The 18,469-nt window shown below is 41.8% G+C and overlaps 1 protein-coding gene across 1 annotated transcript in view; it reads left to right on the top strand.

Moving 5' to 3' along the window:
* Positions 1–18,469, top strand: part of lama5 (laminin, alpha 5) — a 92,059-nt gene that overhangs the window by 37,873 nt on the left and 35,717 nt on the right. The window contains 16 exon segments of the mRNA XM_065961145.1: positions 7,612–7,727; positions 11,881–11,999; positions 12,075–12,165; positions 12,262–12,396; positions 13,356–13,393; positions 13,396–13,423; positions 13,943–14,083; positions 15,175–15,191; positions 15,193–15,253; positions 15,256–15,312; positions 15,751–15,885; positions 16,484–16,509; positions 16,511–16,588; positions 16,590–16,620; positions 16,789–16,850; positions 16,852–16,930. Coding sequence (XP_065817217.1) covers positions 7,612–7,727; positions 11,881–11,999; positions 12,075–12,165; positions 12,262–12,396; positions 13,356–13,393; positions 13,396–13,423; positions 13,943–14,083; positions 15,175–15,191; positions 15,193–15,253; positions 15,256–15,312; positions 15,751–15,885; positions 16,484–16,509; positions 16,511–16,588; positions 16,590–16,620; positions 16,789–16,850; positions 16,852–16,930 — 1,214 coding nt within the window.

Below are 18,469 nucleotides of genomic sequence, written 5' to 3'. Positions count from 1 at the left end.
AAAAACAACCATAATGATGTTTTTTTCCCTAAATTTCAATGGAAAGAAACATCTGGAGACGTGTTCTCTGATTACAACCTCCAAACACAAAAACACTTCCTGTCCCCTTTCTTTCAAATGTTATCATCGAAGTAGAATAACAAGATGGAGCTTGTTTTAACGCACTTCAATTTACAGTAGACTTTCTGTGTGTGTGTGTGCGCTCATGTGTGTGTGAGTGGGTGTGAATTTCCAAATAAGACGGGGGATTTCATGAGAAGTGGAAGTAAGCAGTGTGTGATTAATTTAATAACAAGTTTGAATGTCTGTGTGTTTGTTTTGCGATGTACATGTGTGTGTGTGTGTGTGTGTGTGTGTGTGTGTGTGTGTGTGTGTGTACCTGCAGGCTGTGGATTTTACAATAAGCCGTCTTTACTGTCAAATCCATCATACACACAGTCTAAGAGACACTAAAAATGGAACATCCTCCCTGTTCTCTCTCTGCAGACACACACACACACACACACACACACACACACACACACACACACACACACACACACACACTCCTGTTAATACATCACCCGTATCTCTCTCCTCACACATGCATTAACACACACACACACTTGCGCAGACTTGTTGCAGGTATCTGGAGAGCGTCTAAAGCCGGTGATGTAGCTCTTTCCATGTTGTTGCACATGAGTGATTTGGGGATTTGGGAGGAAAGGAAGGGATTTAAGGGGGGGGGGGACACTGGAGGGGAGGTGGGCCTGTCAGTTAGTTTGAGGTACAGTGGAGGTGAATATAAGACCCCTGGGTGGTGTTTACACAGAGACCCTGACGTCCTGAGGAACATATTTAAGCTGTGATTTGACTGACTGTGGATACAGAGGGACAGGCGGCTCAGCGTTTAATCAGCGGTTATTTAGCTGGAAGCTCCTCATTGACTGTAAGACTGTTTAAAAAGCGATATCGCTGTTTTTATAAAGACGTTTTGCCTTATTTGTCTCAGATTTCTTTTCATTTTGTAATGAGAAACACTAGATTACCTAGGATTCAGATTAAAACACCGCTTTTTTTTGTGCGGCCACTCTGAGCCCTCAAGTTCAAAATCCTTCAACTTTTTCAGAAAGGGCGCTCTTTTCCAAATGTGCGATATTCCCCGTATTTTTGTCACCTACAGATCGTGATTTTTTTTATTTTTCTTATTTATTTAACCTTTATTTAACCAGGTTGGTCCCATTGAGATTAAAAACCTCTTTTTCAAGGGAGACCTGACCAAGACAGGCAGCAGCAAAAACACAAAGTTACAGACGGAAATACAAAGAGAGACAAAGTACAAAGTACAACATTTTGAATTAAAATAGAACCATCTATGAGTCATATCTGACTCCGGTTTGCTCCGTGTCTTATCGGGTAATAAACAATCTCAAATATAAAACATGCAGTAAAAAGTAATGGAGCAGTGTCGGTCATACAGTGGCCGTTGTCAACAGACTGTTGTCATAGAAACAGGGTGGACGTGCAGCCCTTTTCTTCTCAGCGCACAAACGCTTCATGCTAGCTCCTCTGAGCGCACAGCCAGCGCTTTTGTTTTCTTTCCTGTTTCTTGTTTTCCAAGTTTCCTGTTTGGTCTGTGGCCTCTGAGTCAGATACAAGTGACTGTAAAAGATACAGATCAATAAAAACAGCAGCTTAAAAAAAGTGAACCCAACCCGGGTGAAGGTTGAATCACTGAAGTATCGGATCAGTGACAACAGACAGCAGAACATATTCTATCATTGTTTCTTGGCTCGGTGTGTAAATTCTGCAGAGTTGAGTCCCTGACGGAGGGAAAAAAAGACTCTGCTGAGATCTCCAGTTACAGTCAGACAGACGATCACTCTCCTACAGTCATATCTGTATCACATGGACAGTAACCAGAGTGCAGCCTCACACACTCTGACAGGTGTGTGTTTAAAGTAAAGCTGTGGAAATGAAGTGTCCTCTGTGTGTGTGTGTGTGTGTGTGTGTGTGTGTGTGTGTGTGTGTGTGTGTGTGTGTGTGTGTGTGTGTGTGTGTGTCAGTGTGTGTGTGAGGCTGAACTTGGAGCAGACAGATGTGGAGGGCTGAGTGTGTGATGGCTGTTTGTAATATCTAACTGTAAGACGACCTGTGTGTATACTCTCACATATCTTCCTGCATGCACACATGTCCTCACACGTTCACAGTATGCATGAGACCTTCTCACCCAGAGGTGCAAGCTTACATTTTAAGCGGGAGGCTTCACAACATGACGTTGGGATGAAATTGATTGGATCGTTAGCTTCAAAAAAGCTTTTTAATTGGTCTAAATATTAATAAAGGCCCCTGAGTGCAGAATGAGTCATCAGACATTGAAACATTTTACAGGAAGAGAAAATACAATCAGATAATGCTGCATTGAAATATATTTATAATCATCAATCCATCATATATACCTATTTTTCCTGTTTGGGGTCACTGGAGCCGATCCCAGCTGTCATTGGGCGACAGGCGGGGTTACACCCTGGATTGGTCATCAGCCAATCACAAGGCTGTCATATAGAGACAGACAACTAGCAACACTCACATTCACACATACTGGCAATTTAGAGTCACCAGTTAACCTAACGATCATGACTTTGGACTGTGGGAAGAAGACGGAGTACCCGGAGGGAACCCACACATGCACGGGGGAGAACATGCAGACTCCACAAAGAGGAGGCAGCAGCGTTTACCACTGCACCACCCTGCAGCCATTTGCTAAATTAAAACAGAGAAAGTGTTTTTTACATTCCATGGGAACTTAAAAATGGCAAGTAGATGTTTTTCAAAAACACAATAATCTCCAAAACGCACCAAAATGTCTGTCAAATGGCTCTAGCTTTCTTAAAGAACAGTGAGGTGAATGTATGTTAACACTGGAGGCACTGTTTATATACTGCCATGAACATGTATAAAAGTTTAAGTGACAGTATGAAGGAGGTGAGTAAGAGACAGTCCAGGAAACACAGCCTCCTGAAAAAGCACAATACCTGGAGTCCTGTCTTCACTCCTTTCATAAAGAATTAGTGAGGATTAAAGGAGATTATTGTGATGAAGCAGAATGATACTCATCTCCTGAGAAATATTTAGGTTGCATTATAATCCACTGAAGCTGCCTTTACTCTTTAGGCCTGTAAGGACATGTACAGTGTATTCTATTGACAGTAAATGTGTGTAGGAGTCACAATAAAAACACCTGCACCTTTAGGCTCTGCTGAGGGCCTAAAGAACAGTTTTTTGTGGCTTTTTTAAAATTTAACAAGCCAGAGGAGAATAATTAAGCTAAAATGTTTGAGCACACTTCTAACCTCATTAGGCACGTGCACACGTCCGTGCAGACTTCATGTAGGATCATATTGAGGCCAGCTGCACGTCTGTTCTGCACCATTTGGTTTCACTTTTCTGCATCACCTCCGAGCTCATGATCAGAGCTCAGGGAGGTGAGGCTACATCTGGGTTAATCATCAGCGCAGTCGGCCTGTGTGTGCGTGCGTATCCAAGTGTAATTGTTCCTGAACCTGTGTGTGTCGTGTGTGTGTGTGTGTGTGTGTGTGTGTGTGTGTGTGCAGGTTTGAAAAGAAAATAAGCTTCTCCGTTGGGAGTCGGTAAAGTGTTAGGATAATAACAAAGCATAAAGAGGAAGGAACTGCTGAGGAAGATTAGTTGTTTTTCTTAGAGTTTTGTACGGGGTGAGTACAGGACATAAGTTCTGTTTGAGTGGTTTCCAGCAGTGATGGAGAGTGTAGAGGGAGGCAGCTCATGCAGAGCTATAATACTCATATTTCTCTATTTATTGGACCAGAAATTTGTTTTTATTAATGGTAAATGGACTTGAGCTTGTTTGACCACTCAAAGCACTTGAACACAGACTGTAAATATTAATGGAAGAAGTCTGAGTGACGTCAGCCATCTGTTCCTGCAGGGGGCTCCTGAGGCTCATCGATGGCGGTCTCCATGTTGGAAATCCTGTCTCAGCCTAACTTTCAGTCAACCTAACAACAGGCTGAGAGCTGGAGCTGAGGCGGGTTTTAAGCCTCTTGATGAACCGTTAAATCACACCCACCTGTCAATCAAGACAGCTATGTGCCTATCTAAGGATATCATGTATCATTCATCAAATCAAAATTGAGCTGTTTTTTTTAAATTCACCCCGTACAGTGTGTGTACAGCTGGTTTTTTGTACCAGGCTGTAAACATGTTAATTTCTGCTTTAAAAACTGCTTTTTCACCAGTCATGTGTATGTGACTTGTGGTGTTCCTGGAGCCAGCCTCTAGTGGACACTCGTCAAACTGCAGGAGTTACACTTCCTCATTAGCTTCATTTTTTAGGACTGGAGGTGGCCGCTTGGCTTTGACTGATCTGCTTTGGATTACAGACCAGTTATTGCGACACAGTTAAGGTTACATATCTGAGAGAGTCATTACCTAAAGCCTTCCTTAACACGGTGCAGATTGATCACACTGCTGCCATACTTTCCACGTTAGCTGATGAAACGGTTATTCTCAAAATCCTGCAAATAATAGAAGACGTAAGAGACATACTGAGAGTTAAAGTGAGCTGGAAAAGCAGACAAATGTTTCTTGGGGCATGCATCAGCCACATCAGGAGGATCAACACCTCAGCTTTAGAAACAGCTGTTAGGAATTACCAAAGATGAAATGAGCTTCAGGAGACAGACAGTGTTTACCTTGTGACTCATCTGGATATTTCGCACATAAAAGAATGATTAGCTTAATGGAAAAAGCAACCACGTAGACTAGACATAAATCCTCCTTCAACTGTTTGAAATATTGGTAACTGGAAGTTTTAAACAGTTATAGTTGGGATTCAGATTTTAAACAGTCAGAAAAGGAGCAGGGATGTAACCTTGTGTGGTATGTAATTATTCATAACATTCAACATGCTCAAATATTTCCATTGAGTCATGCAACTATTGTTTGGTTGAATACACGTGGAAAAAAATCGTCACTCAAAACTACAGGCACTTGAACTTAAAGTACTTCTGCCAGGGGCTGCAGAGGAAGACTGTGGCATCGCTCAATGTATGGCTATAGTCAGCTCTAACACCTGAACTATGTAACATCTAAGAATGGTTGAAAACTAAAGAACAAGTAGGCACAAACACTTGAACATGTAGCAATGAGCAATGAGCAAAATGTTAAAATGATTTGCAAACAGTATTGAATATAAGCTGTAACAGGTAAGCTATAGTTTCAGATATCAGGTTGTAGTAAACGTTTCAAAGTGAAAAATAAACGTTATTGATAACAGATTAACTCTAAAGAAGCTGTAGAAATAGTTAGCGAACAATAGTTAGCTTTAGTAATGTATTAATAATTTGAATAGTACACTAACAGTTGAAATAGTTAGCTAAGAGTAGTTAGCTTAAGTAATAGAGAAATAGCTTAAATAGTAGGACAATTGGAATTGTGAGCTTGCAGTTGAAGCTAAATAAATTGTTCAACTTTTAATAAAGTTTCCTGTACAGTATAGTTGAAACGATAGCTGCGCCGTTGTTATCACTAAGATCCAAAAGAAGTTATTTACTCTGTTCTGAGTTCAGTTCAGTGCATCATACTGCGCTAAATAACACAGGAAACCATGTAAATACCTGCATTTCTGTGCTCGTAAAGATAACTATGTAAAATAAATACAGAAGTGAGGCTTTATAGCCCTTTGAGTAAACACCAAGGTCACTCTGCTTGGTCTGAAAGCTGCTGGTCCAAGACTAACGATCAAAACCAGGAAGTAGTGAATTTAGGTGGAAACCGTCCATTGAAAGTCATTTCCTAAAACGCTTGGAAAAGAACTGATCACCAGGGAGGAAAAGAATGAGCCAAGGAGGGTGTGTTTGTAGCAATGGGATGTATGAGTGAGCATGTGAATTAAACTGTGAGAGAGAGAGAAAGTGAGGGCGATGGAGTGACTGAATGGATCTGATAGTAAAGAAGGAGAAAGATGGAAACACAATCAGCCTGTAGTCACACAATACACAGACATGTTATCAGCTCAGACCAGAGCGCCATAACTCAGCTCACTCTGCAGGAAAGCCTCAAGAGCCTGAAGAGCTTCAAAATGTTGGAATATTTACTATATGATCAGACATTAAGGAAACATGAAGTGCTGGCTTCTCTGACAACAATGCAGCAGCCAGTATGTCCTCCTTCTAACTTTAGATTCTGCTCCTGAATGCTCTGGATTTGTTTGGACCAGAGAAGGTAGGCGCTTTTAAAGCACCCCCCCACACGGCCGTTTTGGACGCCCCTCAGTTTGCCAGATATGAGAGCAGTTATCAGGTCAACAGGTGTTGCAGCGATGGACGCGGGCAAGAGAAGTGGTTCAGATAGAAGTGATTGTACCTCTGCATGTTTCTAATAAGCTCCACGAGCAGAAACGTGCTCAAACTAGGATCAATATTGGAGATGCTTTTGAAAAATGGAGAGAGGTTAGAACACAGAAAGGTTTACAGACCCATGCAGAGCTGGATAAACACTGAAGCTACAGAGTCCACCACATGGTGACCTGAGTGAGCATCCACTCTAGAGAGGAGGGGGAGAGACAGCTCTCTACGATGTTTTGAATTTGGACTGCAGTACCCATTTCAAACACTAGGGGTCAGAGTTACATACTGCTCCTTTAAAAAATTCAAACACTTCAAATAACGACTCCAAAAATCTACAGACTAATCCAAAATCATTCTGGTTTGGGGCTTGACGGGGTCTGGTTCTTGTCAGCCTCTTCAACATAATATTCCCTTCTTTGGTCATTATTTTCACTTATTCATGTCTTACATGAAGACTAAGGAGTTTCTTTTTTGACTGCAGAAGTGAGACACCAGCAAAAGTTGAGATAACAGGCTGAATTTGAGCTCAACGTGTCTTTATGAACACTTGTGTACCTGTTCCTTCAACCACAGCTTGAATCAGGGTTATGTATTTGATTAGAAAAAAGTTATTCCCAGATTAGAATCAAATCAAAACAGCTGAAATAACATTAGTGGATAGCTTTTCATTGGATTCGTTTCCGTCCTTTGGATCACACATTTCCCTCCTGTGTCTCGGCTCCTCTGTGTTTGTCTCTCGTTGACTTGTCAAGAGGACTCAGAGACACCAGAGAATAGCATTAAGGAGGTTTTTCTTCTCTCTGCCTGCTGTGTTTTGGCCACACTCTGCAGGCTGCAGGTTTACAGGCTAATCCGATTAAAAAGCAGGGGTGAAGCAGTCAGCCGCTGTCGATAGAGGAGGGAGATTAACTCCTTCATTGTCAGGGGGTCTATTTCCACTTTTGCCCTTTTTCTCTGCGATCTTTTCTTTTCTTTCTGTCTTTTCTTTGAACTGACAGAATCAGGGTTTACGAAAGGAATGTGAACTTTTTAGAAAGTTCAAATGATGTTTTACCAAAAACACACAATGGACTCGGGATAGGTAAACACCGCCGCATACTTCAGCTTTGTGTGTCGGCACGTGTGTTCGCAAAAGTGTAAAAGTGAAACCCGAGACAGCGAGGTCAAATTAGTCGCCTCATGTTACACAATTATTTCTTCTATTTTTTTTTTTTACTCACGTGGTTGTTCTTGTTGTTCACAGGTTACAATGCGACTGTCAGCACAACACCTGCGGCCTTTCCTGTGACCAGTGTTGCCCCGGAAACAACCAGTTACCGTGGAAACCTGCCACGACCTACAGCGCCAATGAGTGTGAACGTGAGTAGCATGAACTGACGCGCACACACTTGGGCATGTATGGATGAATTGTGCTTGGTCAAAAACACACATACACATGCACACACACACACACACACACACACACACACACACAGTAATCAGTGATCCCTGCAGAGGAATGTGTTTTCTTTCATGTTTTGGGTCGACAGAACTGGTTGGCCTTAATTCTCTGAGGCTGAACGGACACATGGGCTGCTGTTAGCTTTTCTTGATAACTTTCACACATGCACATATGAACAGTGTTTCTAGGAAAGGCCTCAGGTTTTTAAGAAATATAGCTTCAGATGTTTAGTTTAAATATGAACACATAACTGATCAATGATCTGTGCCATGAGATCCCCGAGCATTAAAGGTCACATATCCTCCTCTTCTTCTTCAGTGTAAATAAGTCTCAGAGCTCCTCAAAACATGTGTGTGAAGTTTCTTGTTCTAAATCCACTCTGATCCTGTATTTGATCATGTCTATAAAACCCCTCTATTTCAGCCCTGCTCAGAACAGGCTGTTTCTGTGTCTGTACCTTTAAATATGTAAATGAGCTGTGTCTGACCACGCCCCCTCTCTGGAAGGGCTTGGCTGTACTCGGTGCTTTCTCGCTCCATGTCCTATTGTTTACGGTGAGAAGGCAGACTCAGAGGGCAGAACAAACACCTAGCTGTGGGAGTGTCACCCACCTGGGGGAGGGGCTACTGCCCTTTGTGATGTCATGAAGGGAAAATCGCCAAACGACCTGTTTGAGCACACATTTTCTGAAAAGTGGAGCAGGCAGAAGACGGAGAGGATGGACTTTTCTCATCATTGGGGGGGCAGCTTCCCTCAGTGATTAGTGGTTAACTTGCTATACAGATTTATTGTTTTGAGGGAATATTGGCATCAAAAGTTTAGACCCTGCATATAAGATGATCCCACTTGTTTCAGGTCTTTTGTTTATTTTTAATGCATGAAAACTTCTGATCAGTTTGATATTCAGCCAGAGCTTTGCAGCCACCCCTCTATCCGTCCTGCTGCGGTCTGACGGCTGTCTTGATGTTATCAAAGCTCTGGTTATATTCACATGAGAGGGATGTCTGTTATCAAAGCTGCAGTTATATTTAACAAGCAACGACATGCTATCACAACGTCCAAAAAGGGGTCATCAAAGGGCAACGTGATATGAACAAAACAAAAACAGCAGAAAGAAAAAGGCATAAAAAGCTCAAAAATAACTCTGAGATCAATATCAGAAAATTAAATCAAAGTAGTTCAGGGGGATAAATTCAGGTCTCCCTATTTTATCAACTGACTCACCCACTGCTCTGGAGAGTCCTTAACGGTGTTTCATGATTATTCTTGGGTTGGTTCAAGAGAAGAAGGGGTTCTTTAAGATGCCTCAGCTCTGAGAAAACCTTCACTTGTTATCACGCCTCTCAGTATCAGGAGCGGGAAGGATAAGGAGCGCTGGTTCATTCAGCCGGCACCTCTCAGGCGCTGAGGCTCTGATAAGAACAAAAAGCTCCTATCAGAGTTTCACTGACTCTGAGTGGAGAGGAAAGGTTGGTCTGGATTTCCTGCAGCGTGCAGTTCTCTATCTGTATCTGAGCTCAAGTGTGTTATCTACAGTCAGTGTACATGAACCAGGATAAGGTCGAGTTTGGACCTTTAAGACGTCCTCTTCTCTTTGTTCAGAAGTCAAAGGAAAGTGAGTCAGCTGTGCAGGAACAGAAATCTATAACTCGTTCTCTGCACTTTAGTGATGACAGGAAGTCCTTTACCTACCACCCGCACTCTCAGGTCTCCTTCTCCCTCTTCCTACCTACTGCACCTCCCACCTGCTGTCCACCATGGGGTCCAGAGCCTTGGCCTCCGCTTCTCGAACTCCCTCCCACCACACATCCATAACATCAACTCTCTCTCCATTTTTAAATCACATTTCAAAACACATCTTTTTAAACTGGCATATTCAGTCTGATCCTCCCTCTCATGAATCCTCTACACAATGATTTCCTAAATTTGTCTTTTTAATGTTAATTCTATCGATGTCTTTGTTGTTTTTTATCTCTGCTTTGAAATAATAATAATAATAATAATAATAATAATAATAATAATGATAATACTTTATTTGTATAGCACTTTTCTATACAAGTAACAAAGTGCTTTACAAGAGAAAATAAAAGCAGAGAGACAATTAAAGCAACAGGCAGAGAGTAAACAAACAACAGACAACAAAAATAAGAACAATTACCAAAATCACAGAGCAAAATAATTTTTATAAAAGAATGTCTTGGGTAGGGACCTTAGATAACCTAGAGTGCTTTGAAGGGCACCTTTAAATAAGATGTATTATTATTATTATTATTATTATTATTATTATTATTATTACCTGCCTCAGAAATAATCCTGCACCTGTTTAATCCCAGACAATATAGGACATGACGAGTTTTAGATGCGATGGAGGACAGATTTTGTAAAAGAATTTTAGGTTAGAGTCGGGCTATCTGGTCCCCCTTGTTTACAGTCCTTAAGCTGTATTATTTATATGTCTTTTATGGGCTTTTTGTGCCTTTATTGAAGAGACAGGACCGTGGATAGAATCAGAAATCAGGGAAAGAGAGAGAGAGGGGAATGATATGCGGCAAAGGAGCCAAAGGTTAAATTCAAACCCGCTCTGCCCGCTTTGAGGACTGGTGCACAAACTAACCACAAGACAATTAAATGGATGTCTTTCTACCACCTCTTGCCCAGTGCATGCTGGGATAGACTAAACGGCGGCACAGTTTCAGTATCGGTACATTAATGGGTATATAAACTCGGATAAGCCTCCATAAATAGATCTTGAAAAACTACAAAAAGCCCGACGGTGTAATCCCCACGGCAGATCTAGCAGCAGCCTTTTGATCTCCGACTGTAATCAGACATGAAGTAACCCCTCTAATGATTCCTGAAGCCTTCATGTGTCTGCTTCAGCCCGCGGCCGTATCTCATGTCTGACTCTTATCTCTTTTAGGAAGCCATGAGGCTCGTGTGGTCGTGCTAATTACAGCGTCTCTCTCATTTTCTGGGTGTTTGATTTTGTCAGCAGAGTGTGTGATCTCCACCAGGTTTATCAAAACAGCTGCCATGTTTGAAGTGACTTCACAGAGTCTGTGGTCGTTTTGGATGTTCCATAAATGTGTCAGTGAAGAGGAATTCAATCTGTGTGTGAGAGCTAATGAAGCGCTCGGCCTCTCTTCTTTTCTTATGCCGGTTGTTTCTTTTCTTTTCTCTTTGCTGCTGCTTCCAGGCTTGCTGCAGTTTTTCTCCCTCAGGTGATCACACACACGCTTCATGTGTGTTTGTGACCATTTGTGCAACCGTGCATCCATTCACCTGCAACAAAGTTAGAAACAATAGTCATGTTCTTTCATGTAATATTTGATAAAATATTTCTAGCGTTTTAGGGGTCAGATCAGAATCAGAATCAGATTTATTGTCCAGGTATGTTTACACACACAAGGAATTTAACTTCAGTGAGCTGTGCTCTCTTATGAACAGGTACAACATTAAATATCAACAATAAACAGAATAAGAAAAGACTAATATTTACATGACTAAACATGAAACAGTGCAGTGGTGAATAGTGCAAAAGATGCAGAAGTAACATGAGAAGTAAAATGCAGTTATGTGGCAGATGAGTCAATTACAGTATTTACATAAACAAGTGTGCGTCAGATGGCCTAGCGGTTAGGCCATGCCCCTGTACAGAGCCCCAAGCGAGGCGGCCCGGGTTCAAATCTGACCTGAGCATGTCATTCCCCTTTCTGTCTTAGATTTCTCTCTTAGACACGTTGAAGATTAAAGTTGTTAATTTAAGAGAATTTAATTTCCTGTGAGAAGAGCTTTTTTTTAATTTTCAAAATAAAATAATGAATTTATGAAAATAAAGTTGTGACAGAAAAAAACTACTTTTAAGAGTACTTTTAAGAGTCAAGATTTAAGTTATTAATTTCAGAGTTTTATTTTCTAAATTAAAAATCGTGAATTTACCAAAATAAGAGTCTTAATATTAAGACAGTTTTTCGTAATCAGTTTGTGTTTTTTTCAGCAGCCGGGCAGTTTTTAAAACATCTTCCCCGCTCTCTGTTTCTAATTGTTTTTTTTATGTTTTGTGTGTTTCAGCGTGTAACTGTCACCGCCACTCGTTCGACTGTTACTACGACCCCGAGGTCGACCAGAGGAGGGGCAGCCTCGACATCCACGGACACTACAGAGGAGGCGGAGTCTGCCTCAACTGTCAGGTAACGTACAACACATCTAATCAAAGCACCTTTTAGTCCGAGGAGCTACTTTCTCATTCTGTTTACTGATTACAGCATCACACCACTGGAGTCAACTGTGAGTGCTGCATCCCCACCTACTACAGATCACCTGACCACTCCATGGAGTCCCCGCTGGCCTGCTCCCGTGAGTGACAGTTGCTAACCCACTTCCTGTCTTTTGGGTCTCTCTGTTCTGATCATCCTCATCTTTTTTTTCCGTCCCTCCTTTGTCCCTCTTCAGGCTGCGACTGTCAGTCACAGTTTACAGACGGCACCTGTGAGGATCTGACCGGTCGCTGTTTCTGCAAACCCAACTACGCTGGAGAGAACTGCGACGTCTGCGCCGACGGCTTCATCAACTTCCCCGAGTGTTACCGTGAGTTATCAGAATCAGAATCAGGATCAGAATCAGAATCGGGATCAGAATCAGAATCGGGTTTTATTGCCAAGTACATTTACACATACAAGGAATTTGACTTGGTGTATTGGTGCTAAACAATTAACAAGGAAATAAAGCAGAACTAGCAACAACTTAAATAATACAGAATAAGAAGATATTACAATATATAAAATACAATTTAAAAATAGAAAATAGAAAATGGAAAATTAAAAAAGTAAAATACACAGAATGTACAAAAGGTGTAATGTAGGAGCTGTGCAGTGGACTATGAGAAAAAATAATCTTAGTGTGTGTAACTACTCACAGAGTGCATGTAGGGAACAAACATTTTAAAGTCCAGTGGTGCGTTAAAGTCTTTATATGTGATTTTTCACACTTAAATATAGAAATCCAGTATCTCCTCTGAAAATAACTCTGTGAGTCATGACTGTCTACAATGGGTGTAACACCCGAGTCCCACTGTCTGTGATGTTTTCAGAGTTTTCAGAGTCCTATCTTCACTTTGTTTACATCGCCAGGACGGCCGGCTGACTCCTCCCCTCGAGTATAAAAGTTGTTTAATTGAGGGACTAGAGAAAAGAAGAATAACATACTGTACTCACTGCTTAACTGTGTTCTAGATCACGCTCATTTCAGGTAAATTTACATGCAGTGTGAAGATACCAGCATAATAAAGATCGCTAGCATTAGCATGCTAACACAACAATGCAGCGCCAGTTGTTTTGGTTTCATGCTGGTGCTCAAGGGCGACATCTGCTGGATCAAAAAAAATCACATAAAGTCTTTAATGTAACGCATAAAGAACAGTTCAGCATTACATCAACATCATCAACATTATCAGATCTACACTTGCTGCAAAAAGAAACTGAACAAAGTGAAAATGTAAACAAAGAATTGAGGACATCTCTCCCTGCGTCTCTCTTTCTCTCCATCAGCCATCCCGACCTATCCCACCGACAACAACAACAACAACGAGAGGCCAAAACAGCCGGCGAGATTATCAGTAAGACTTTCTTTTTTGCTCTTTTCCTTTAAGTTGTACGTACACTTAAATCTTAAATCACTTTGTAAAGAGTGTTTCATCCTAATATTATGTAAATAAGAATCCCACTTTGTAATGAAAAAGGACGATGAGGTAACAATTAGCCTTGACTTCATACTTGCATTCTGTTTCTGCATTTCCCACCGCCTCCCCTCTCCTCTTCAGCGTTTGATGTTTGTCTGCAGGTCAGACGTTTGTGGGAGTGTTTTGGTGTGAATGCAGGTTTGACTGTTTCCAGGTTTGTTTGACTGAGAGGAGTTTTGTTTTGTGATAGATTCTCTCTGAGAACCTGAACAGGGATTCATTCTCATAACTAAGATTAACTTTGACTGTTAGCATCTAAAACCAAACGTGTTCTCTCTCTCTCTCTCTCTCTCTCTCTCTCTCTCTCTCTCTCTCTCTCCTCTCTCTGTCTCTCTCTCTCTCTCCTCTCTCTCTCCTCTCTCTCTCTCTCTCTCTTCTCTCTCTCTCTCTCCTCAGACTGTGAGTGCAGTGCAGCTGGGACCGTTGATAACTCCTGTAGACCGGATCCAACCACTCGGACCTGTATCTGCAAACAAGGTTTCACCGGTGACCACTGTGACACCTGCGCTCCGGGTTTCCATGGACTCAACTGTCAGGGTGAGAGACGTTCAGATGCAGCTGTAGGAAATGACAGTGGTTTTTATTTTTTGACCCGTTATTGTAAAAATGTATAAAAAAAGTTGTTCAGTTAAAATTGTTCTTGTTGCCCGGCTGTGTGCGACATGGCATGCTTTAACCACCTTCAAGGACTGTGGGGGTCCCCAGACTCTACAGCCCTTATTTTGGGGGTCCCGGGCTGAAAAGTTTGGTAACCCCTGGCCTAGCGGTTAGTGCGTGCGCACTATTTACAGAGGTTTAAGTCCTCAAGAGCGGACGGCCCGGGGTTTTGAATCCAACCTGTGGCTCCTTTAGTGCTATTCGTTTCCAAACTCCTCTCTGTCTCTCTCTCTCTCATCTCTCTCACTCTCTCTCCTCTCTCTGTTCTCACTCTGTCTCTCTCTTCTCTCTCTCTGTCTCTCTCTCTCTCTCTCTCTGTCTCTCTCTGTCTCTCTCTCTCTCTCTCTCTGTCTCTCTCTGTCTCTCTGTCTCCTCTCATCTCTCTCTCTCTCTCTGTCTCTCTCTCTGTCTCTCTCTCTCTCTCTCTCTCTCTCTCTCTCTCTGTCTCTCTCTGTCTCTCCCTCTCCTCTCTCTCCCCTCTCCCTCTCCCTCTCCCTCTCTCTCTTTCCCTCTCTCTCTTTCTCTCCCTTTCCCTCTCTCTCTCCCTCCCTCTCGTCTCTCTCTCTCTCCCTCTCTCTCTCTCCCTCCCTCCCTCTCTCTCTCTCTCTCTCTCCACACTGAAAGAGTTTTTACTTTTTCTGTAAAGTTTAAACGAGACAAACAGTGGGAGGAATTCAAGAAGCTTTATTTACCTGTTTGTTTACTTATCCTGTGTTAGTTTACCACCCAGGAGCAGCCTCACACACTCACACACATACACACACACACACACACACACACACACACACACACACACTCTGAATAAACAGCATTCCTCTCAGCTGTTTTAATCACTGTCAATAGTTATCACCTTTCCTTCAGTGAGTGAAGCTCGTAAACACACAAACAGATATTTATGAAGACAATAAGAAAACTTTACTGTTTGTCTTTATTACTCTGTGTTAAAGCTCAGTGTGTGTTTGTCCCTCCAGCCTGTCAGTGCTCCAGTCCCCGGATGTCTGGACGGCTCGTGTGACTATGTGACCGGTCACGGTGTGTGTCGGAGCGGTTTCAAGGTTACCAGTGTGACCAGTGTGCACCGGGATTCTTCAACTACCCGCTCTGTCAATGTGAGCTTTTTACACTCCACATCTGAGTCCATCAGTGTGCAAGTATTTTACATTTCTACCAATAGAAAAATAGAGAGATTCAATTACCTGACAAAAACATTATGTACAGTATGTAAGATTAGTTTAGCGTCCTGTCAACATGGCTTTATTTGGGATCACAATAACCCAGACCAAGACCAGAGTGCTCTGAGACCAAGACCATGAATAGGGCTGGGAAATTCTATTCTGGATTCATGATTTAAAGTCTATTTTTGAATTAGTCCATACTGTAGGATCTACTCCAGTCGTCTGTGAGACTGGCTGAATTTACTACTGACTTAGAGTCTATATTCTATTTTAAGTCTTTAGTCTTTAAAAACATGTGGAACAATACAGAATCAAACATCACTAGTGGTAATGATTGTAATGAGTCTTTGCCTCGCTCGTTTCTCTCCTCAGTCTGCGGCTGCAGCACGGTCGGCTCTCTGCCTGAAGGCTGCGACGCGTCAGGCCGCTGTCTGTGTAAACCCGAGTTTCAGGGACCGCGATGTGAACAGTGCAGGTCTGGATTCCACTCCTACCCCAACTGTCAAGGTACACACACACACACACACACACACACACACACACACACACACACACACACACACACACACACACACACACACACACACAGCTACAAACAGCTACATCTGTTTCTGTGTATGACAGTATAGACGTTGCAAATCCCATCAGACGTTGCACATCTGGATTCTCTTGAACATCTGGAGACTCGCATGGAAACGCTCAACACTCCTTATGAAGTGTGATATTACCTCGTTACATTTTATGGCGCTCTATTAAAGTCACGCCTTTTTCTCTCCGTGATACATTTCACAAACCGCCAAAGACACAGAATAAAAGAAACGTTTGAATACCACACAGCCTGTGAGAAAAAGGAAACGCTGACCATGAGGATCCAGATTTAATGATTTCTCTGGAGGAGCGGCCTCTCGCTTCTCGGGAGGTGAAATGTCCTGTGAGCTGGAGGATTGTGTCACACACATTTATTTATTTGTTTAATCCACGAGGTTGATTTTAATTTAAATGTAATATACATGAAAGTCTCTAAAACTAAAACTTAAACTAATTCATCAGTACCGTGAAAATGTCTGCCAGTGTTTGACACTGTATCATACTTCCTGTTCCACAGTGTGCACCTGTGATCCTCGCACGTCTATTGGACAGCAGCTGCACGGCGTCAGGTCACTGTCACTGCCAGCCCAACTACAGCGGAGCGTCATGTGACCAGTGTGCTCCCCGGTTACTATGGTTACCCAAGCTGCACACGTAAGTCTATGAACTCCTTCATGGCTTCTTTTTTGGATCAAATGTAGAAGTTTCAATTTTTTTTTTCCCTGAAGAAATGATCGTTCCTTCTCTCACTGAGTTAACTGTATTAATAAATCAATAAATCAGATTGTTGGATACGGGAGTTTTTAACGTTTTGTCTTTCAGCCTGTCAGTGTTCTCCGGAGGGCTCGCGCTACAGCAGCTGCGACCAGGGGACGGGACAGTGGTGGGTGTCTGCCGAACGTGTGTGGGACTGAGGGTGTGACAGCTGTTGCACACGGCTCCTACGGCTTCCCCAACTGCCAAGGTAATATATATCACACACACACACACGCACGCGCGCACACGACACATGCACAGGGTAAACAGACTTAAGGTGAGGTGTGACGGCTGCAGTTAAAGGGAGCTCCAGCAACACTAAATTTAAATTTTTTAAAATGTTTCAAAGATGAGATAATGTCCTTTTGTTGTCGCTCGATTCACTCAACGTTGGTCGTGTCAGAAACCGATGCTCAAGGGCACCTCGGGAGTGCTCAGGAAGTGAACTGGCACCTCTCCAGCTACCAGACCAAATTTCCAGATTTTGGTCCGCACTGGGACTTGAACCGGCGACCCTCCGGTTCCCAACCCAAAGTCCCTGCAGACTGAGTTACTGCGAATTAAACTCCACTTTCATTTTATTATTTGTATTTATTGATTTATTCCTCTTCCATCAGACCGTGCGTCTCATTAGAGCGTCTGTTTATGTGTCGTAATAAACAGAAACTGTTGTGGTTAAAACAGTAATCATAATTTAAGGCCTGTGAGTGAGAGTGTCATGGGAAACTGTAGAGCGGGAGAAAAAGAAATAATTCAAACAAGTTGTTTCTTCAGCTTTCTGAAGACAAACAGACTTCTTCTTTGTGATGATGATGCTGCATGAAAAAAACAAACTCTAACAATCGAGGCAAAGCTCATAATTGATGTCTTGAAGCTGGTAGAGCCGATGCATATCCTCAATTACATGGGAAGGAAATGGAAGCAGGTAATAGTTGTTTTAAGCGAACAAAAGACGTGCAAAGTAACCACATAGTAATCCGTAATGACAGCGGAAATCGTAGGTATACACACCTTTAAGAAGGGGCTCTTAACTAGTCTAGCCTGAAGACCCACCACCAAACTGCTTCATGAGAAATCCCGACTCAACCAATCAGATGAATTTGAAGAATGGTGCCGCTCTGACCTCAGGCTGCACAGCAACATGTGACAGAACTAAGAAATGGAACAGGAGAAAGGTGTTTAAAAAGCGCTTCATAGACTTTTAAAACAAATAATAATTTAGGGCTAAAGTGGAATAATAACAGGTACTGTATGTAAATTAAATTATATTAAATTAAGAGAAGAAAATCGAAGGAACAACCCCCTCCCCCTGCCCCATTCTATTTATTATTGTTATTATTATTATTATTATATTATTCTATTTTTTTATTATTATTATTATTATTATTATTATTATTATTATTATTATTATTCTATTTTTTATTATTAGTAGTATTATTTTTTTCTTTCTAAATCTTAATTTAATTATCTTTTTTCCCTTTGTACCTTTTCTTTGGATTTTTCTTATTTTTTATTTCATTTCATGTTACATAAAAAGTTATATATAAAAATGTGCCAGGATGAACAAAATATGTGATGAAATATGACAATTTGTAATGAAGTAAAACAGCCTGCAATAAAGTATTTAAAAAAATAAAAAAATAAAAAATAATAATAATAATTTAGGGGCTGTTCGCTGGTGCAGTGGTTGGGGGCTATTGCCTCACAATTGAGAAGGTTGTAACCCCGCCTCTCGGCCAGTGACAGC

Source organism: Labrus bergylta, chromosome 12 (assembly GCF_963930695.1).
Source record: "Labrus bergylta chromosome 12, fLabBer1.1, whole genome shotgun sequence".
Classification (NCBI taxonomy): Eukaryota; Metazoa; Chordata; class Actinopteri; order Labriformes; family Labridae; genus Labrus; species Labrus bergylta.
This window is presented reverse-complemented; position numbering and strand designations above follow the sequence as displayed.